Source organism: Rhopalosiphum maidis, chromosome 2 (genome assembly GCF_003676215.2).
Source record: "Rhopalosiphum maidis isolate BTI-1 chromosome 2, ASM367621v3, whole genome shotgun sequence".
In the NCBI taxonomy this organism is placed as follows: domain Eukaryota; kingdom Metazoa; phylum Arthropoda; class Insecta; order Hemiptera; family Aphididae; genus Rhopalosiphum; species Rhopalosiphum maidis.
This window is the reverse complement of record NC_040878.1, coordinates 71,762,396-71,787,433: the sequence shown is the minus strand read 5'-3', so window position 1 is coordinate 71,787,433 and position 25,038 is coordinate 71,762,396. Positions and strand designations below refer to the sequence as shown.

General features: G+C 29.7%; 1 protein-coding gene across 7 annotated transcripts; it reads left to right on the top strand.

Moving 5' to 3' along the window:
• Positions 1-5,679: 5,679 nt before the first annotated feature.
• On the top strand, positions 5,680-24,446 carry LOC113552946. 7 transcript variants are annotated; one of them, XM_026955994.1, is made up of 5 exons: positions 5,680-5,869; positions 17,230-17,451; positions 21,110-21,669; positions 22,896-23,032; positions 23,662-24,446. In XM_026955994.1, the coding sequence occupies exons 2-5, from the start codon at positions 17,370-17,372 to the stop codon at positions 24,149-24,151; spliced, it is 1,269 nt and encodes a 422-aa protein (XP_026811795.1). In that variant the 5' UTR covers positions 5,680-5,869; positions 17,230-17,369; the 3' UTR covers positions 24,152-24,446. The 7 variants fall into 7 exon arrangements, with proteins under 7 accessions (XP_026811795.1, XP_026811799.1, XP_026811800.1 ...); XM_026955998.1 differs by lacking the exon at positions 5,680-5,869 and adding an exon at positions 6,303-6,402; XM_026955999.1 differs by lacking the exon at positions 5,680-5,869 and adding an exon at positions 10,149-10,268.
• The last annotated feature ends 592 nt before the right edge of the window (positions 24,447-25,038 follow it).

The window sequence follows — 25,038 nt, the reverse complement described above, 5'->3', positions numbered from 1 at the left end:
AGCCTGAGATAATACGTGTAATAAATAATAATTGTGGGCATATTATAGGTTGGTTAGATAGGTACCTCTTATTCAATACCTGGCTTATACTTAGTACAGCATACATAAAGAATGATTGAATTGAACAAATTAATCACATCTATTGTATATTTTTATATTAAGTGTATTTTATAATGTACCTACTTTATAAAAGAGAAAAGATTTATAATAAGACTTAATAAAATGATAGGTACTGCATAGGCACGTCAAAATTAATCGGTACAGCCAATGATATGTAAGATCGTATTTTTGAATTCCCATTCAACTTTTCTATTGTTTTTGTGCCGACAACATGGTTTTAAAGGTAGTTTGTGATAAGTACAAAGGGTTTTCATACATAATGCAACATATTATTTAATTTAAATAAATATTACATAGTTAATAATCATTAATTTACACGGGAAATCCATTTATTGTTAATGCCGACATCGTAAATTAATCGAATTTGAGAAGGTATAATACAGATATTTTTATTTTATATTGTTAGTGTACGAAATCAAATCGTAATTATATAATAAATTGTAAGAAAAGAAAGCAACTTTATATAATTTTTATGAAATTTTCTTTCAAATAAATGTCTACAAATTATTAAAGTTAAAAAACAATAACCACAATGATTGTTGTTTAATTTTACATTTTATTATTAAATTTGTTCGTATAATTGAATTATGTTTTAAACGATTTTATCACGTGTACTTATAATCCTACAAATTATTGTTTGATATTTTTCACCACAAATTTAAGCATACAATTGATCGAACGGGAAATATTAACCGACTCGTGTGGTAAATTTTTAAAAAATAAAATAAAATAATAAATACCGTCCGCCTCGATTTTCATTTTTAAATATAGATCTATTATTCCTGTTGTTACTGTTGTTGTTCAGTCAATAGACATTCCGAGCCTGACACATTTTTTTTATTCGATTAGTATACCTACGCACCGTTTTATGCAACGCGCATGCAATTTCGTACGGGCTTCAATTTAGTATATTCAATACGGTGTAAGGACGAAGGCTATAATACTCTCGTCAGCAACCGCCAACCATACAGCATACCTGACACACCTCATCGTGTGCGCGCACCACATGTCACAATATTGTAGGCATACGTGCTTTATATTATTATTATTATTATGCGCTATCTACTAAAATGTCATACACCGCGCCAACGGAATTGCAGTATAGGTACCCCGTAAAATAGCGCAATATTCGTATTATGTATATTATGTTTGTATATTATAATATATATTTTACTATTGCAGTAAATCCGAATAACTAATAATCAACAAAATAATATAAAATTTAACTACGTGCATACATTAGTTATATTACAATTAACACGTCATGTACCGGTCGAATTGCGTAAATGATACGACGATTGCGTTAGAAGACCATCTCGGGAATTCGTAAAAACACCAAAAACATTGTTGTTTCATGTATTATATTATTACAATATTATTTGCATGTAAATACTGACGGGCCCACACTGCGAAGTGCGATGTGTCGTGTATGGCGTGGTAGTAACAATAAAATATTCATTATTTTGAGTTGTTTATTCGACCACTAGAATATTGTAGAATTGAATATTGGAACGTCAGAATTGCATTCCAAAATATATTCCCGGAGCGTCGATTTACGATTTATATTATTATTTATTATATAATGTTTAAATACTGAATCGTTAAAGAGAATCTCTGTACTAGTAAAATGACAAATGTCTGGAAAAATCTAAAAATAAATTTATATATACATATTTATATTTAACAGTAAACTGTAGAGGCATTGTCATCTGTTACGCGGGTTGTGCGTTGCTAACAGAAAACCTATTTGTTGTAGTACTTATTTCTAAAGTAGGGCACGAGAATATTGTGATTTCATCGTAATTTCTATTGTATTTTATAAAATACATACCATTCTAAATATTGTTAGTGATAAGTTCTTAACAGCTTACAGGTATTATGTCACGATTTAATGCATTTGAACTGGATAACGTTATAATGTCTGTGATAACTCAACAAGACATCTTATCATTAGTATTATTATTAATATTATCCATATAAGCCATTAATTTTTATTTTCTGTGGTTACTTCCATCACAATAATTGTTTTATTATTATTATTATTTAAATGTAGTGATTTTATTTCAATTTAATCGAACATAATATATACATATAGCACGTAAACGTCGTACAGTATATTGCAAATTGTGATAATATAATAAATGATATAAATGTTAATAAATAAAAAAAATGTTAATTATATTTATAATGTTTTGTCATTTTAAAGAAATATGTGAATGAATTATATTTAAAACGTAAACTCGCGTTCATAATAATATTCCATATTGATATTTGATAAAATCCAATCCAATTTGTATTCTTCATACAATCATTCCTCTTATCGACAACTAAGTTCAAAGATTATCAAGGAATATAATAATATATTAAATCATTTTTAAATGTATACATATGTAATTTTTGACTTTGATGAAAATTATTCACTATACATCATATTATAATAATGGTGTATAATGTATATGCTATAAATATTCTTATAGTTTGTGATTACCAAAATTTACTTGACCATAACAATTAACAATAATAAATCAAATTAAAAAATTGTACTATATTAACCAACTAAATCAATATAAGTACCTAATTATTTAGTTGATATATTTATTAAATTAAAATCTGAAAACAAATAATGAAAAATGCGTATAATTATAAAATTATAACTTAAAATGTAATTTTTTCCCTTTAGACCTAAACTCTTACAGTCATACACCCCAATCAAGACATAATAATATATCTGTTAATACATTTAACTTTATATTTTTTTTAACATATTATACCTAATATTATCTAACGTAAATAAAACCATAGTGAATATGGTTATACAAATTAAAGGGTAAAAAAGTAATAAATGTATGTATTTATTAAAGTATTTAAATAACGTATTACACGATAATAAATACTTACAATTAATAGATTTTTATAAGATATATTATATTAATTCAGTGTTAAGAAGTAATAGATTAAGAAAATTTAAAATATTTTAATAACAGAATTAATAACCTATTCAATATTATAAATTATCAAATTAGTAGTTAATAAATAATACGCTCGTAGTTTATTATTATTATTATAAATTAAAAGTTTAGGGCCTCAGGAGATCAAAGCAAAAATATATTGAGCCCAGACGGAATAATCGCGTGCTTAACACGGATAAATTAATGGTTAGACAGCACATCAGTCATGATAAATTTGTATAAACGATAATATGCTTTCCTCGCAAACGTAACGTATTCCGTAAAGTGACTTTGCATAAAAACATTCAATTGACATTTTATATTATTTATTGGCGTGTTCCTCGAACCTCCTCGTCAATTTATTATTTCTATTTAAACTATTAAATTAATATTATGACAATATTATATAACCAAACACTTTTTTTTAATAAAATAATTTGATTAAGGTGTTAACAAAAAATGAATGCGTAATTACCCAAATATAATATCACTCAAACTTTATAACGTCATAAATAATCGTTTTATGAATTTAAAACGACAAAAACTTTATTTTTTTAAATCATTTAGGATGTTTGTTTACTACGACCTGTGTACGAAAAATCGTCGAATCTTGATAACGGACAGAAATAAGACGGCTTCTCCAGCTACATCAGAGTTGTGTAATTTTATTAGTTAACTGTCTATTCAACACTGCAGTATATTACTGCTATAAGGTCGTTATTGCATTTTTTTTTTTCAGAAAATAACAAACTGTTTTCATGACAAGAGAATTTAGAAATGCAGACGCATACATATATATCTTCGGTTTATTAGACAAAAAATTAAATTAATTGTTTCACCTAAAAGAGACCGCCCAAATTCGCAAGCACAATTATTAATAAAAACAGAAATATCAACTGACGTTTAATTGCAGTTTAATTAGCGGTATCTCAAGTGCTGTGCCGACCACCATGAAAGGAATCCCATTAAACATATCTTCGGCATGTCACGAAAATGATTGCCACCGGCTGTTAAATTACCTTTCCTTTTCGTCCAATCGTTTAACCTCCAAAGCTGTACACACCAAAACAGTAGCGCCAGTTAGACAACCTATTGATAGTGTATGATACGACAATTTATTGTTCGGCGCACAATGACGTGTGCAAGTGAAATCGCACTGGTTTCCCTATAACGACACGGTCGCTTTGCCATTATAAGCATTGTCGTCGACATATCGCTGAGAGCTAATGCTCAATATCGGTTGGACTGTAAAAATCGGCCAACGAATGCAACCGCTCTGTTTACTAATATGCTTTCAACTGACATCATCACTCATGATTGTGTATGACCACACTGTTCGTGATTGCACCTTGCGAATAAAATACACGCATGACTACATCCTTGCAGGTATTATTGAATTAGATTAAAATAATAAATATGTATTATAATATTATCAATGATATTGATTAATGTTCAACTGTACCGTCCACTGTGTCATTGTAATAGAGAACAAGTATCAACGCAATATTTGTTGTGTCACATGTTATGTGCGACTGCAGCGACTTTGAATTTTTAGAACACCACGACAAGAGACCAATCGAATCCACGACGCATCAATGCATTATGCACAAGATCTATTTTAAAAGCCCAGGAGTCCAACCTGTTTTCTAAATGTTCTATTCTGGTACCTAATTAATGTTATGTACAATAGCTAGATCATTAAATAATATTATAGACTAGGTACAGTAAGTCGATATGTTAACAATGTCATTGGTTTTATAATATTATCACGATTGCTGTAATATTTCATCTATACATTTTTTAAAACGCTTATAATTTTTATGGTAGTATTCAGCAGTTACATGGTTTCAAAATTTGAGGCCTGGGAAAAAAATTTTCAATGGCCCGCCTCATCCACTCATTATATAGGGATGTCTGAGGGAGGAGCGTATTATTTTACTAAAATTATTTTATACAATTTTTAGAAATATTATTGCATGTCTTATTATTTATTAATTCAAAGTTGTATAAAAATTTTGAATTATTAATAAAAAAATTAATATTTTATTATAAATTATTAAAAGAAAAACATTGTATTACTTCGGAGCTCCTAAGCGAATAGGTGCGCATGTATAATCATTCTATGTATCTATAATCACCTTATGATCCCTCTTAGTTACGCCACTGAAATTTCATCAAAATGCAGTTAGGTTAGTTACTTACTTAATACATCTAGTTATATGAATATTAATATTGATACATGTTTAAAATTATTCATGTCTTATAAACAGGTAACCATTGTTCATTATTTATTGTTAATGACTACCATTAGTATATTACAAATATACAATGCAAAAACAAATTCAGTAGGTATGACAAATATTTTATCGATGCATACCAATTACCATGCCATAAATGTAATAAAAAATTTTTTTAAACATTCAAATGTAATGAGCAAATACATATGTTACTAATATGTACCTACATTGTACACATTGTATATAAGTACTTATGTTTTATTATTATTATTTATTTCATGTATGTTGTACATCTACCGAATTAGCTATAAATTTATGTAAATAGGTAACGCAATTTAATTTGATGTAGTACATTCCATAAGTTCCTACTTGAATTTATACTTACCCAAAAATATCGTGTTTAATTTAATGAACTGTTTTAATTTAATTTCTTATTCTTTTCACTTAGTTTCGTGACATTTTAAATTAAGATCCTGATTCAAAGATCGCCATAATTCGCAATTAATTTAGAAGACACTTTCTCTATACTACTTTTTATTTAACAACGTTGTATCCTGCACCTAGGTAAGTGATAAGTGTCGATTGCGAGACATTTGATATTTTTAATATCATTGACGGCTATTTGTTTAAGAACAATGACGAACAAACAAGGATGGCCAGTCAATGGGGTCTATTAATGTTGTCACATAACAATGTTGAGTTGTAATTTCTATAAGTAAAATACTTCTATACTATTTTAGATAGTACATTAACGTATTATCATGTGTTAATATCATTTTCATTTTTTTTTTTTTTTGAACTTGAACATTTAATAAGATTTCCTCTTAAGTTCTTCTTACACCAAATTAAAAAATATTGAAAATTTAAATAATAATCACTGTTGTTTCATGAGCATTTAAAGTTAAAATTTTGAAAAAATAAAATATTTAAACGAAAAAACAGTAACACTAAATTTTAAATTAAATAATTTTGTTATATCTATTTTAACAAGTTTTGTTAAAAAAATTTAATATTTTTCTCAAAAAATATTAATAAAATACCAATTTTATTAATCACTTTGCTGTACAGTAGTTGTCGAGAGAACACGTCATTGGGAAGTAAGTCATTGTAATGTTTGGTGTTAATTTAAATTCAATGATAAATCGTATATGAATAATGATTCTGGGCGAACACGATCCGTCGTCCTATATATTAGTAAATATATTTTCTGATATATAATTTATATGATTATCCAAAAATTATCAGACTTATCATCATTGAAAATAAAATCAAATTTATGATTATATCTAGAAGAAAACTTCCATAAATTGAAATAATCATACAATTTCTGTCTTTTGAAAGCGTCCGTATTTTTAAATACTTAGGAATAGACATTAACTTACAATTAGTATAGCCATGAAAAAATAGATAGAAAAATTATAGCAGAAAATAATTACTATTTTTACTAATACAATTATTTAAGAAGTCTAAAAAGCTATCGAGAAAAACAAAAATTTGATTATATAAGACCCTTGTTAGACTGTACATTATACCTGTGGATCGTGAGCATCTACCAACTTGGATGAACAGCAATTAATGATTTTCAAAAGAAAAATCCTGCTAAGAAATTTGAACCAAAAAAGAAACGAGGAAGATGGTTACGAAATATGATTAAACAGAAAACTTGTAGATCTATTCAATAATAGCGATACATATACTATATAGTGGTCACGTGATTAACGTGAATGGCACATGTATAGAAAGGAAGTAGAGGGCCTCTGATATGGACTGTTACGAAATGGAAATTTAATAAAAGCCAACCGAGGGGAAGGCCAAGACAATAGTGGGAAATCCAAGATTCGATTAATTTTTACCGAAAGCGTTGCATTTAAAAATATAACTTTGTTTATTAAATATAATAATAATATACGTTAAAAGTTTTAAGTAAGTTCCATTAATATTTTTTAAATTACAATAAAACGACTAAAATCGTTATTCTGCGTTTAAATATATAATTGCATTCAAATTTACATTTGAACTGTCTATACAAAATACTGTGTTTAATAATGTTTAAGATATTTTTATTACAGTATGAACTACTTTTGAAAAATTTTGTAATAAATGTTCAATTCTTAACCACAAAAAAGAAATATTTATAACAAAATTACTAGTAAATTGTCGTGATGACTGAACGAATTTTGTCTATGTTTTATTTCAAATGCATTGGGTGGATGAAGATCGTGCGTATATATCTATTGTGTCTTTAATAATTTTAAATAGCTATAATATACAACGTATAAAATTGTCTAGATTTTTAACCTAGCAAAAAATGTTTATCAATATGTATAAAAAAAAAATTAATTTCCCAAATGTCTATAAATAAATAAAAAAATCATGAAAAATATTATGATATTTAAAATATTCTAATAAAAATAAATGGTGTAAATTTCATATATATATATATATGGTATTTTGAGTTATGATCGGTTTGAGTTATACAAAATAAAAAATTTGAATTTGACAATTTTTTTGCGTGTAAAATTCTATTTTTCATTAATTTTTTTCCCTTGTAATTATGTAAGGCGTTGAGAATTTCTTACTTTTACACCCAAAGTATTAACTAGATTTCGTTTTTTTACTAGAAACCACACTCAAATTTGAAAATTGTAGCATTTTTACTGCCCAAAAAGAAGAGTTTGTGTCATACATATACAAAACTTAAATATAAGTTACTTCGTTTTAAATATATATTATCATAAAATAATAACTTATGATATTATACGCATATATTCATATACGCGTATTTTTATTGTTTACATCTATCAACAGTATTGATCTATCTTTTATAATTTGTAATTATTTACGATAATGTTATGTAACAGACAAAAGTATTAATCATTAAAGAACACTAAAATACACGGTACTCGCCGATTATGTGATAATATCCGGATTTGATGCGCTCACCGGAAAAGATAAGTAAGCACTTTTTAAAACGACATTTGATAAAAAAAAAAAAAAAAACCATACACTAATCAATCCGATAGATAGGTGGTTCTTATGTCAATTAAACATTCCCTCTCAAAAATAGTAATCAGAATTTTTTATTAATAAATAATTGATCAGCATGTATTTTATATTTAATTATCCAGTCTGCTACGAATGAAAAACTGTAAAAATTAAATGACTCACTAAATTATGAATAGTGCTCGGATATTTATGACATCATGTCAGCATATTTTTTTAGCACAAACAGAATTATAAGAAAATATAACTTAAATTTGATTCATAAATTCTTAATTTAAAATCTGCTTACTTTTTTTGCAAAATTTACGAATTTCACTATTGAATAGTGATTATTCTTGGATTAAGTAGCATATTTCTTATTTTCTTATTTAAAATAATAAAATTTGTTCCATTTGATTATTTTATACATTTATGAGAACGATTAAAGATAAATGGACAATTATTACACAACACGTAAAATCATTTTTGTAAATTTATATTCGAGATATAGATACTCGTAGCCCAGCAGATTTTACCTACGAGGCTACGACTGTAGTTATGTACCTAGGTAATTATGAATAAACATAATAATATAATAGTATATTCTTTAATCATGTAATGTAGCTTAAAGCCCTCTATTGCAAATATCAATAAATTACATTACAAACAATAAATTACAAACATTGAATAATCAAACTACTCTTTCCAAGCCTATGTAGCACGTGTTTTTCTCCTGCAATACTTCTTTTAAACGTTTATTACATTAACTTTTGTTTATGTTTTCATTAATACAAATATATGTTTGTCTATTTATTCTAATTTATGATAGTAGGTATGAGAAGTTTCAAACGGGCAAATTAAATTGATTAAAAAGAATTAACTTGTAAGTTTCGAACAGAACTTGTTTCCGCGGCGTATAAAAATGTATATTTATTTCTAGTTACATGTATTTATTCATACAATTATTTCAAACGATACACAGGGATAATAATAAAAATAAACTACGCCCGAGTTTCTTATTCAATTAATTTTAGATATTACAATAATATCATTTAACAACAATATAAATTATACAAATACAATATACGTTTATTGAAATGTATTGCGTTGAAATCTTGTTTCTTATAACACAGACGAGTTTTTTTTCCTTAAGAGGACGTCGTGTCCACGTGGTGCACTTGTATGAGCTCCGTCTTACTATAAAGCAAAACATGGCAAATATTAAGTTCAGAATAATACATTTAATCTGTAATTTATAACATCAGAATGAATTGACCTATTATAAAACCAAATGGTAAGAATCCAGGGCTTTGTGAATGGGATTTTTATGATATTTAAACTTCAAAACAAATTATGAGCGTTTTAAAATTATAAACGTATTTGATAATTATTTTTTAATAATTCATAATAGCTTTAAAAATTAAAATGTTCGTATCATAAAAAAAACCTACATGCGGCCTTGGATTATATATTCTTACTTAAATTCGATGATGGTTCGATTCGTTCTAACATTGAAAATAACAGAGTAAAACGAAATCTTTTAACGTAAAATATGCTATACTATAATACGCGTTAGTAAAGATAAGGTTACCAAATATGCAAGTACTCATACACGATCCGTAGCGGAAAAACGAACACTTTCAAGATCATTGGTCGGTTTCTTTCATCTCCAAAACATTATCAAACAGAACTTCTTACCCGAATTTCAACCAACTGCTTTAGTACTTCTGCGACACTGCAACAAGTATACATGGTGTTTTTGTTGTGTTATTCTTTTTCCACGCGGTCCCGGCAAGTAATATATTATTATTATTATTATTACCTATTATCATTACGAAGTAGCACCAAGACCTGACACAGAGAAAGTTTATTAACGGGGATGTAAGGACAATCAGTACTTATACCACGAAGTATTCAGTAACAGTAGAATTGACTGCAGAGACCCAGTATCTGCGTACATCAATAGTATACACTATACCGGGTATAATTATTAATTCAAGATTTAATTACGATGTTTAATGCTCGAATAAATATATACATATATAATATACACACATTATCGGTCGGTAGTTTGTAAAGTTTTAAACTCTAAGAAAACATATTATTATTGTACTTATATTTTTATGACATATTAATGATACAGTGTGTAAATAGAATATAATTTGTAGAACGAAGATGAGATGAAGTTTTAAATTCATACGAGTTTAATGGAAATTTTTTATAGGTACCTACTATCTACCTTACATTATCATGTGATTATTGAATATAACGATTGTGTTTAAAAGTGATTTTAATGTCAGCTAATGATTTATTATTTTGACCATAAAACATGACGCGTATTCACCATTAGATATCGGTAAACTATGTGTATCATTTAGTATTATATTATTTAATCAGAACACATTTCGTTTTTAAAAAGTCACCAAATAATAATACACAATTACCGAGAAATTCGCCAGACACTGGTCTTTAAATTTTTTTCTATCGATGTATTTTGAATATATTCAGTAATTTGATAAATCTTCTCAGTCAATCTTTAAATATTTGCTTTTATCGAGAGTCTTTTAAAGATTATCGTACAATTATTGTCATCACATAATAATATAGTTATATTATTTTTTACTTATTATTTCGAGTTATTAGTTATTAATGTTATTATACGTTTTCGGCGTGGATATTTTAGTTTGCCTCTTGTATTTATATAAACTGAATTGTAATTATTAATTACAGTACTTTGCGCCTGTTGAAAATTTGATTACACATAAATTATAGTTGATAGCAAAAATATAAGGTTTAAACATTTCGACGCAGTTCCTTTGCACCGGACTAGACCTAAAAATATATAATAACAAAAATGTACTGAGTGATTCTTTTATCGAACAATGCTCACTATTTCAAAGTGTATTAACATTTTTTTAATAAAATGTTTTTATTTTATTTTGACTAGAAATTATGTATGAAAAAAAAATGTTTTCAAAAATGTTAACAGATTTTGAAATAATGAGTGTTGTTTGATAAAACAATCATTCAGCTTACTAATTCGATATTTTAAGCTAATCGCTATAAATATATAGCTGTCAGCCCACTCAATTTAAATGCATATATAATTTGAGTAAAGGTATTTTTTTTTTTATATAAGTAAGAGCTCTCATTAAAAAAAATTGCTCCCGACTACATGATAAAAACATCATTATATATACTGCAAATTACTGTTATTATTACTATATATTGCATACGCGCGTATTATATGCCATCAATATTACGGTCATATTTGACGATGCGCGCGTAGTGTATTTCGTATTCGCTATATAGTCGGCAAACAATAACTTTTACGGCGATACAGCAGTCAGCAGGTAAACTTTTTATTCACTATTTGTCGCTCCTAAATAAACGGAATAATGTTGAAAAAAAAAACTTTGCACCGGGCAATCGGCGAATAATAATTATACACCACGCTCAATAGTGCTTGACACGATCACTGCAGACAATAATATGTAATTACATATCCCAAAACGGATTTTCGCAATACCTTTCGCGTCATCATGCAATACGATTTTTTTCTTCATCCCCGTGTACCCCGCGCAACACTCTGACTATCGTGGGCGCACCCATCGAAACTAGTCTATTTAACACGATAATAATCGCCGAAAGGGTTTTTTTCGCGTCTGTTTTTAATTTCATTCGTTTGTATATAGTCTATATTTTTTTGGGAACGGTTAGTAGTTAGATACTAATTATGTATTATGTTAGAAGTGTGTGTGTGAGTGTGTGTGTACACGTATACATAGTATAATATGTCTGGCGAATGAAGACATAATTTGTCCGGTACGCACGCGATGCTATGCGCCGACTATACGGTTGTCGCAGAATTAATTGTGTTTGTCTCGCGCCTTGACGTCGCAAAGAATTTCGTCAGAGAGAAGTGCCGCTGCTATCGCGCACTATCCTTTAGTAACCGAGGTATAGCACCAGTATATGTAGTATGTGTGTGTGTGTGTGTGTGTGTGTGTGTAATTCATCGTATATGACTTTGCAAATAAATTGTTCTCTAACAATTCCAACTCAAATTTGTGAACGGTCAATGGCCACATACAGTCTTCAAATAATACCCAATTTAAGTGTTAATTTTTAACCTAATCAAATGAAAACTCCTAGCTCATTAAAAGTACGTATGACAATGGAAATAAATAAATTAACTGGAATATTTTTTTAGACGAACTCGAGGCCTTCGATGATATACATATAACATATTATTATTGTAAATTTGCTTGTAAAATAAATTATTTTATGGGGAGAATCGTGGCGAGACATCCTGTATTGTATGTATATTGTAAGTATATTATTGTTACCTATGTACAAGGAGGGAAAGTCGAACTGGTCGTTGGACGGATTCGATGGAGAACAAAAAAAACCAGTCACTACACATTGCTCTGACTTCCGAGAACGTATATATTATTATATTATTGAGTATAGTCCGACAGCATTATTATTATTATTATTATTATTATTATTACCTACCGTTTGCGAGCGTTGCATACGAATGGAGTTAACTCGTTCGGTCGACTGATGGTTACATCGATCACAGCCCGCGTGTATATAGTATGTGTAGACTTAAATGCACGTAGCAATATACCCGTATCTCGGGATGGATGAGAAGCGACGACGTGACAGCTGACTACTCGAAAAACTTATTATCACTACCCCCAAAACGTTCTTAAAAAAAAATAAATATTTCAAATTATTTACACACCTCATTACATATTATATATACATTCAAATACGATTTTATAATTGTTCGGGGGTAAAAATAACCCACACTAGGAGGCGAGAAAATGTACTGAGCATTGTGGGAAAAGGCTTAATGGATACCTGTCTTACATTTTCTAATGCCGTTAAAAAAAATATAAGAGTTCATTTATATAATTATATATGGGAAACTAGACTTAACGTCTTCGATTATTTAATGAGTGTCTTACGTTAAATCGATTACTATGTGTATACAAAGGTAATAATTCTTTTCAATCCGATAGATGATTGGATTCGTGGTAGAATTTAAAAGATACTACCAACTCGAAGTTATCAAATCATTAGACACTCGATGTTATGCAGACACAAATAATATGTTCTGGTAAATATTTAAGCTTTTAACTTTAAAGTAAATATGAAAATGAATATGTTTAATCAGTACGTTTTTTGATTTACAAAGTTTTATTAAATCCATCAAAAATGCTCTTAATGAATCATAAGCATCATATAGAGCACTGCGCGCTTTAAATAAAAATTTGAATAGATACTTAAAATACAAATTATAACATTCCCAATTTAACCCTATTTATAAGTAGATAAATATATAAAAAACACTTTAATCAAACTCTGTAAAGTATATGATACATATCCAATGGTATTTTCATAATACAATGATAACCATGTATTATGTTATTGATCAATTCCATATAAAATAATAATGATTAAAAACTAAAATAATTAATTACGAAATCGACACGATCCACGTTATAATAATATATTCATAATTTACATTTCGTTTAATTTTTTTTATTATTTTATTATATTATTTATTGATCCAAAATATAACTAATATCACGAAAAATAAAATGCTAAACTATAGTAATCGATAATCATATAAATAATTGTAATTTATTAAATAAAAATTAAAAAATATATTAATATTTCATAATACGAAATTGTATTGTAACTATTACAATATGCCGTCAAAATATCAAGCCATAAAACAATTTGCCTATACAAATATTTTTCAAGGCGCGCTCAACCTTCGTTTATTATTACAATTCATTTTAATGACAATATTTTGATTTCATGTATATTCTTTAAGAATAAAATGGGCCCCACTGAACACGTTCGAATTATATGCATAATTATCTTCAGACATCTTTAGCACTTATTTTTTAATGCAGGCCCGTCAAAATAGTTTTAAAACTAAAAGATTTCGTCGTTAAAAATAAATCGTCACGTATAAGTATAATAATCAGTAATTACATGTCACTTGCTCACTTCAATAGGTAAACTTATAATGAAATCTTATTCGTTATTGAAAACTAAATGAATCGTTGTTATTCGATATTAATCAGAACTGTCCACATTTTGTTTTCGTACTACTGTAAACTGCAACGAAATGAAAGTAAGATTTGAATTACCAAAATAACAATAGTATAACATCTAGGTTTAAACCTTGAAAAACGCATTAAAAATACGATCGATAAACATAAATCAGAAAATGTTATATTAATATAATAGTATCGGCATACTAAGCATTTTCTGAAAGCATTTTAAGGAGTTTTAAATAGGCAATTTTGATGTTTCTTTCGTGAAAAAAATTGAAATCTAACTAAAATGACGGTACAGGTTAACTGAATATCCCCCGCTCAGCAAGCCACCGAATACTATAACAGATACGCGTTGGAAAGCCGATTGAAGTGACAATAGTGAATAGTGTACTTATTACTTACAATTGGCACGAGGTTACGCAAGCGTTATTTTTTTAAATTGATTTGCGAGTCGCGCCATGTTTTCTCCTACATTAGTACTATAGACATAATATCGTTATAAATTATAATATAACGATGTCAGTTAGTGACTTCGCCGGTCAGTGTCGTCGAACAAATCAAACATGATCGATAGTAACACAAGTGTCCATGTGTTACAATGCTGTGATAACTGTTCGAATTTCCGCACGAGTCGGAATACGCGTGTTATTATATTTTGCACAAGTTCTCAGCAACACTGTCGTCGTGGCTAATGAGTTGCATCAATTATGGACATTACACGTGCGTCAATAAACTCTGTTATCGACGTTATGAAATACGGTATCGGTGCATTGCATTGCACAGCCTCAGCCGGAATTGGCGTCAAAAAAACTTGCGTGTTACATTACGATACGTATTATTATTACGTACAGTACAGATGCATGCAATGTCAAGAAAATACACAATATGACGATATTATTTTTTTTTTCTTCCTTTCGTTGAAATATTCGTAATTTTCCCTCGCCACAGCCACAACGGTTCCACAGTATCCGTCCACTACATTGATGTCGTTTATTAAACATTATTTATTCTCGTACAAGCACACAATATCGTCGTGTTTCGTTCTCGCGCATTTCGATCGACTGTCGGAATATTATCGTCGGTGAAATATACGGAAATATGGAATGATTATACCGTGCAAACCACAGCAGCTACCTATATTCAATTTCGCTGGTTGCTAAATGGCTCGTGACAACGGTTTAGCTTTCGACCAGTTCCATTGACGCGTTGATAAATTATTATTTCACGTTTATAATAAAATATAATATAATAACCCATTATACGCTTTTATATGCCGCGCAGATTTTCGTTTTTGTATCGCGTCACACATCTGGTACCACAATAATATTGTCATACACCTGATACAATTAATACGCGCCCGTACAATATAAATGATCTTCGTGGCTGTTCGATTGCATCGTTTTATGGTCGTGACGTCTTGCAGTAAGTATAACAAATTGAAATGCTTATTGAAACACTGATCTGATCGTGTACAATCATAACACGTCATATGTCGGTACGCTCGTTTCTGTATTATGATAATATAACCGTAAACAAAACCCGTTATTTCGGGTAGAGCGTCGTCACGTTTCTCAAAACATTTTTATACGGAAATGTACCGAACTGTTTTATACCATGTGTCCGGTGTACAACTTATTAGTCGTGTTATTGATCTCGGCGGTTGTATTTTAAATGTATAATACACTCTTCGACAGCTAAACGCGACGTCGCTGTCGTGCAATCGCTACAGATATCTCTCGAAAGACACTACTCTTTTTAAGTTAAAAACAATGTTTTTGAGTACTTAACTGATAACTACGATGCATGAAATGTCTAATTAATTATTATATAATACTTATGTAACATACATAGTGCGTTTTTGTATCACTTATTATGGTTTTAATCTCTCATCATCTATCATTCCAATGATTCAAATTATTGCTCGTGAGTAAATATTGAATATAAAAAATAATATAGCTATATTATAATTTACAATAAAGCTTAGTGCACTGTATTTTTTACCATTACTCCTTCTATCCTAATGATAAACCTATACTAGATTCACTTGTATTACAAAAATATAAATTACAAATTCACTAAAATTTACATAATACTACGATTCTATAAATCTAATAATATTATAATTATTTATAGTATCAATGGTAGATATTAAATTCATCGTCATTACTGTGTTGATGCAATTTGAAGTATATCTTTAGATTATTAATAAAATAACAAGTCTTGGCATATTTTAAACGGTTGAATGTAAGTATACAATGAAACCGAACTAGATTAAATGTCTCGTATGATTATCTAAATATGATCCGACTTTAATTGCATTACGTAGATACTTAACTCATTAGTCGATTGTTAGAGTTACAGTTAATTATTTTAATGTTTGGTTAATAATTAATTATATGTATAAACACTTAAATTTGTTCAAATTAAAAACACTACATAGTACATAGGTGTTATTATATTTATACGTACAACTTATTTTATCCTTCTCAAGATTTTCTTTATCGATTTATAAACACCAAACAAATATTAATTTACCCTCTAGAAAGATTATATAGGTGCCTCCCTAAAATTTAAGCACTTGTAAATTTTTAAAAGTAGAGTTATAACCACTTAAAAGCGTGACAATTATATCCTATATAACATATACAATTAGAGCCACTTATAGCTTATTGCACCACTTCTGCAGAAGTAAATCGTTCCATAATAGCACATATTATTTACCGAATCACTTATAACATAATTTATTTATGTATCGGTGATAAGATTGAAAACGGTATACATTACTGAATTTGAATAGGTATATAATAGGTATCTATAAGTTCACATCAAACGCATATTATATTCACTGGTTGTCTGCAGCAGAGTTAGCTGACCCAAGTGACTCGGAGACGCGATTGTACCAAGACACCAAGCAGAAGACCAGCCATATACAAGGATCAGGCCCAGGACTGTGTTCAGACGAGTTAAAAAATAAAGCCTAATAACATACACGCGTGACAATGCGTTCAATTGCATTTACTGCAGTATGTTTAGTCATTTGTTCGTGTCTGCGATCAACTACTTATGGCTATAAAGTTCTAGGTAAAGTACCTATATACTATATTGTATGAATAAAGTTTAATGTATAACACATTCCAGGCAGACCTGGATTAACATATGCAGGCAATTATCTAAATCGCCAATTGTTTCAATTCAATTTTAATAATATTCTAACTTTTTGATCTATTTCAGTAGCTCTGATATCTTCGTGACCTAATCATAAAATTCCGGACAGGTTATTTTTAAATTAAAATTGCATTGAATGATACTCTCTATACTGTATTTCTACTTAAAAACAATTTCGATGTTGGTCCACTGAACATTTACCAGTGAAGATATCCTTTCAACATTTACGTAATGACGAACAGTGGAAATTAATACAGAACATTAAAATTAAATTAAATTTTCTTTCCAATACGTATATCTAAAAGATTATTTACCAAAAAGATCCAAAGATACTTTTCCGGTACCCCTTTTCCGATTCCCTCTGCCAGAACCAAAAAAATAACATTATAAAAGCCATTAAAATCTATATTGATATATTAATTATTAATATATTATGTAGATAATAGTTACATAAAACATAGTAACCGTATCAGCTTCAAGTACTTAAGTAAAACATAATATAGGACATATTATAGGTATATACTGTACATAGTCGTATTATTAAATGTATAAATAAACATATATATATATATATTAGGCAATATATTGCTTAATTAAGTCAAATTTGTATTAGATAATTTTTATTTCCGTGTACCAAAACAACAATGTCTTAGTTTTTTTCGTCTGTTTATATGCAACTAACGCCAACTGCAGACTGTATTAATAATAATAATAATACACAATACCTAATATGTTTTCAGCAATTGATCGTGTTATAGTTTAAACTTATAATTATTTTTATACTTATATATATATATTACACTAAAACTTAACAATTACAATCGTTTGACAAAAATGGGTAAAAAAATATATTAAACACAAATAAATAATTTTAATTGTACCGAATATAACATATTTTTACTATATTTATATCCAATATCCTATATAGCTATATGCCTGCCCTCATATCGATATTTAGTATACACAAGATGACTTTAATCTTTCGTTCGTTAAAAAAAATAAAATAAAATACGTATGCATAATTTTCTCTTTCAAAATGATAATACCTTTACACTTGCATTGTGATACCTACGAGTTCTACGCATAATAGAGAATTTCACATCATTTACAACAATGAACATTTAAACGCGAAACCTTTCTAGCACCTACAAGTCAACTATATAAGATGACCTTAAATAACATATAACATTACATTGCATCATATTATAAATAGGTACCGGCGGTTTCCGACAAAGGCCCGGCGATTGTTGAACCAAGCCTAGCAGGTTAGGTTAGGTTAGTGATTAAAAGCTTTATTAACCCGTTTACAAAATAGTGCCGCCGTGACAAAGGTATAACATATTATAATTATTATTGATATTATGTTTATTATTATTATTATACTGTTTTCTAAAATGCTAATGATTCACCCGATACGTATACCTAGAAATAAATTTTAATCCGATTATGAGTAATTTTAACCGTAATTCGATAATGGCATTATATGTAGATAGTTAATATCATACATTTGTAACATAATTATATATGTACGTATATATTATATACACATCGTAGGGAATAAGTTTCTATTATACACGAGTGTTTTTAGATAAGGCGTTTTCGGGAATTGTTTTACGCATAAAAAAATACGCGGTCATAACGTATATACATTCTAAAAAAATAACCGATGGGTATAAAGAAGGTATGAATATTATAATATATTATACGATTCCAATAACCGCGGAGCTGGTGCCTGATTTGACTATCACCGCGATCATACGTTATAATTTATTAACAGTTTAACACTGTTTATATAATATTATTCTGAAAATGATGTATGTAGTTAACACGTATATGATTAATAGGTACTGAATACGTTGAAGTTATCGTAACTACAAAACTAAGCGATTATAAATACGTTTACGATACAACAAAAATATTACCGTTAATAATTCAACGGCACAGCAGTGTAAAAAGAATTTTTTTTTCATAAAAATTCATATTAATTTTTTAATGGTACATGAACACTTAGATATACCCTGCATACAAATCTTTGTGGCACTTCCAAATTAATAAATTATATTATGATTAAAAAAATATTGTCTAAAATTTATATATAATAAAATAAAATATTTTAGGTATTTTTCACTAAATATTAGCTTAGTAAGTATAGTGGCTTTGTTCTTATTTTACTTAGAAAATATACTATTGAAGTGTAGTACAATAATTAATAATTAAGAGAATGTCAGCACAATATTTGTTTTCTCTCTCAAACCCACGCGCAACATAGATAAAACGCTTTTACCTATAAAATCATTTTATTTTCATAATTATTGAGTAGACTTATAGTAAAATCAGCTTTTACAAAAATTATAGAGGATAATATTTTTGAGAGAATGACATATCGGTTTTATATTTTATTGTTATTTGATTTTGTATTCGACTTTCAAAATAAGAAAAAATGTTGTAAATTTAAGTGATGTTTAAATTATTTTGAAACAATATTTAGACAAATCGATATGTCATACCTTCAAAAATATTATTCTCTATCATTTTTGTAAAAGCTGATTTTACTTTAAGTCTACTCAATAATTATGAAAATAAAACGATTTTATTGGTGAAAGCGTTTTATCTATGTTGCGTATGGACCGGAGAGAGAGAAGACAAACAGTGCGCTGACATTCTTTTAACATATACTTTTTTTTTTGGATTTTTGATTGAAAGATTAATTGATCCAAGACTACGATTATTCAATATTGTTCATGCTTGGACCAGTAATAAATTCCAGTCATTCAGGAACGTCCCGTATGGATCTGGATGTCCGACGACGTTACGAACTTGAAAATGTTGATAATTTCTTTTCCATTAATGCTCTATAATATGCCGACATAATTAATTTATTCACGTACCTATAATAATTAATAATATGAATATTTTATTTATAAATTCTTTTTATTTTTTTATGTAATGATATTTGTATAATCGAGTACTTTTACTGCAAGACTAAACGTGGTCAAATAAACAAATAAAAATAATAGCAAAACATTTTCGTGCGGAAGAAATGTTTTATAACTTGAACCCCAATATAACGTAAGGCGTAAGTAAATGAATCTCCCCCATATTGGTCCTCTGCGGAATAGGAAATTTCCTCCCACCGTATTAAAAAAAAAATGTATTCAAATATTAAAATATAATTTTTTTCTTATTTGAAATAAAAAAAAAGAGAATACATCCAAATATATGCATAAAAACAGGTATAATATTATTTGTGCATAATTTTATGTCGATTGGTCATTTTCGCTTAGATACGACAAAAAATACTATTATAATAATAAAAAAACAAATCTAAGTGAGAATATAACTACTTTAAAGAAACATAGTAACTAAACGATTTTTTAAATAAAATATATAGGTAGGTAAGAATAATTTTTATAATTGTATATTATCGACAGCTGCAAAAAATTAACTTCGCCTAGTTCACTTCACTATTTAGTATTTACGCGCATAATAATATCATAATAATTTGTTTGTAATGTACGAACAACGTGGTAATATAAATACTAATACGATACATTATTTGTATATCATAATATAGTTGGAAACGACGACTGTTCGCTAAAGGTGGCCGATGGCGACGCACCCAAAATGCCCATACCATTCACGAGCAACGGCAAGCGGTACGCTATCATCTATCCGGACGCCAAAGGCAGGCTGAACGTGAAGAGCGGACGTAGTTTCAAACTGTCATGCGGTACTTCCAAATTCGCGTCGGACGCGATACGGCGTGAAGGCAGCGCCGATGCGTTGGTCACGTGCGTCGGTGACGACGAACTCAAATACCGCGGAAAGACGTACCGGTACGCGGATTTCCGGTGCGATGGCATGCCCAAGTCGGAACTCCGGGTCACCGGCGACCTGTGCCAGTCGGCCAACTACACCGTGGCCGCGGTAGGTTTCCAGACCGATCGAGCGTTCCTTCAGCTGTACAGCATGTGCTTCGACAAATCGACCAAGAACAGCCTGTACTCGTGGTACGACGCCCGGTCGCCGTACTACGACAATCACCAGAAGTACAGCAAGCGACCGGCCTTCATCAATTCCAAGGAGTTGTACGGCAAAACAGATGTGAACAAGAAATACACTTTCAAAGAACAGGTAAGAAATGCAGAAGGATTTCGTGACGACCTGTAGTAACACTTTCACACGGTAACACTTTATTTGACATTGGTAGTTGTTGTTTTTAACTACTGGAAATCTAAAAGGGTCATCTATAATATTTTTCTCCTAAACTCGATTTCAAAAATATTTCACTGTCACCTTCTCAATCCAACATCAATTACAACAAATGTATAATAGTTGGCATCAACCATTGCAAGAAGAACAATTGAAAAATAATCTTTTTAATTAAAAAATATAAGAACCCAGGGTTTTTTGGAAATCGAATTCTTATACGCTTTCCGTCTATTGCCAGGACACAATTAAAGAAATTCCACTTTAACCAAAATTCATTTGTTTTCGTAATCAGCTGCTGACGGTTTTGGCAATAATGTTTTTTTAAAGATTTTAGTAGATATGTATAAGTTTTATGATTACGCTTGTGTAACTGTATGAAATTTGAAATGAAAATGTCGGAAATCTGTATGACTCGCCTATAGCAAGGTTACGTACCTTAAAAATGTTTATTTTTACTTTTATAATGTTGATTTTTGGTACCTAGTTAAATAACAAACAGTAAATTAAACATACATAGATATATTTTTGGACTGGATACAAATGAAAAAATAACCCATAGCCAAAAAAGCCTACTAAATACTAACTACTATGAATATAAAATAAACAAAACAAAAACTTAATTTTCGTATAATGTTTAAATGTTAAGTATATTTTTATTTTTATTCAGTTTTTATGAAAATATACAAGTTACATGCATCAATAATTTGCTATAAATAATATTATATCGTAAGTTTATCCATTTTATAATTTAAATTATTTTACATACAGATTGGTGCATAGCCCATTGGTACATTGTAACTGCCAATTTCTCGGCTACGGTAATTAGCTTTTTTAATCTATTAAGTATTAGATGGCGGAATAATGATAGTATATTTTTCGATTAACATTAAAAGTAAATTAAACTGTTTATAATATAATCAGAAAAATAACTCACAAAATTTAACTTTGTTTTGATTAAAATGTCTATTAATCAGTAGTCAGTACCTCAAAAGACAAAAATCCTTCAGTTTAAGGAACTAGATAAGCCACAAAATCTTAACTTTGTATCTTTAATATTTTTATATAGTTACCAGTATAATAAAAACTTATGACGAACTTTGCATTAAATATTCAAGTTATTTGTTTGAGTAAAATCTGTATTGCTTTAGAAAAAAACCGTGGCGCAAATTCTCAGATCTGACAAACTTGCAGATAAGTACATAAGAAATGACAACCGCCACTCGTTATCCCGGGGCCATTACACAGCCAAAGCTGACTTCTTCTTTGCTTATGAACAAACTGCAACGTAAGTAATACGACGTAACTACTATCAGTAGCACAGTAGAAATAATTTACGGTATACGAGTAAGGAGGTAGGTACTTACAGAGTTATGGCCGGTAAAAAACGGTTGTACTCAGAGAGACTCGAAAAAACCTAGTGGCCCAAGAACCTAACGAATTTCGCGTTACTAAGATCTAATATAGTAAAAAGATCTTAATACCATACAATTTCTAAAGCAGCGTAACAAATTCAACCAACAACTAAATGGCTTCATTGCCTCAACCCCAAATTGTTTTGGTCGTGATAATATTTTGTCAAATTATATCATTTTTGATCCAGTTGCGGACAATGCGGATACCCAATTTCTAGATACAACCTAAACCCTCCCCCACGCAGAAAAAATTTAGATCTTAATACGATAACGCCTAGGTATTTATATTTATTCCGGCCACGAGAGAAGTAAACCGTGTCCAGACTAAAACGCAGACACACATCTACCAACAACGTTGGCTTCGACCGACATGGGGCGCAAAACGGTTTACTTCTCTCGTGGGTCAGAGTGTACCTTATAGAGTACATGACATAATATCTACTCGATTTACCCCACATAAATATAATAATAAACATTTATAATGTTACGCGCACGCGTATAGGTTTTACTACGCGAACGTAGCCCCGCAGTGGCAGATCTTTAATGGCGACATGTGGGCCGATCTGGAGCAGTCGACCCGGTCCAAGTTGGACAAGAACAACGGCACGTCCAGGCACGTGATCGTCACCGGCACGTACGACGTGTGCACGCTGGCCGACGTGGACGACGTCCAGCAACCACTGCACCTTGACCTGCCCGACAGCATACCCGTGCCGCTGTTCTACTGGAAGCTGTACTACGACGTGGACGCGGCGGACGGCATCGTGTACATCGGTCTCAACAACCCGTACAAGAAGATCGACGACAGCGTGTACTTATGTCCGAACATATGTCCGGACGGATACCATGGACGCGGTTACCAGGACAACGGTCACGCGAACGACGACCCCGAACCGGACGCCAACAATGGGCTCATCTATTGCTGTACCAAAGAGTCGTTCGAAAAGGTTTACGGCGAGCTGGACCCAATCGTGTATCGATCGCTAATGTGATCGGAAAACCCGAAGCCCCGACTACGGCATCGCATATACTATATATTATAGTTACCTACTTATACCTATACATTATCCGTTCACCGTTGACGTTTTGGCGATGACGGACATAAAAGCGTTTTTCATCTCTTTTCAATGGACATAAGTATATTGTTACAATCATTATCGGTCGACAAAAAATGAATACGTTACATATTCAATACCTATCTAATTATATAGCAATTATATCGTTACCTACACCTTTGTATAGTACATTAATACAGTGTATTATTATTAAAGTATATTTAAAGAGTTATTAAACAGTACATTCAATTATTATCATATTTTATAATAATAATAACAATAATAATAAAGATGGACAAATAAAAGATAAGTAGGTATAGGTTTAAAAACATGATATTCCGTCGCTATACGGAGTTAAAGTAGGTAATTAAGGTAATACATATAATTTTGAAAAAATTCAGAGTTAAATAGGTAGGTAGTACACAATAATATATTAATATAATATCACGGTATTTTATAAATACCTACCATATTCTACTCCGCTGGACTCATGGACGGATTTAGTAGTGGGCGTGGGAAGTATAACACCCCCCTCCCACTTAAGATACCTGGTTCATTTTAGTCGGAAAATTTGTCATTTTGACATAGTAGTCGGCAAGTTGGCAATAATTATATATGAATAATGAATATTCATAGTTTGAATTCCTTAAATACTTTAAGGTAAAATAGGTACTGCTGTCTGCAATTAACCACAATCGGAATTGGCTCAATCGAATTTTTCAATGTTAGACACAAACATTATTTTGAAATTGCACACAAAAAAAGAGGATTTTATTGATTCTTTAAAATTTACCATCAAAAATTTTTTGAAAATTAGTATATTT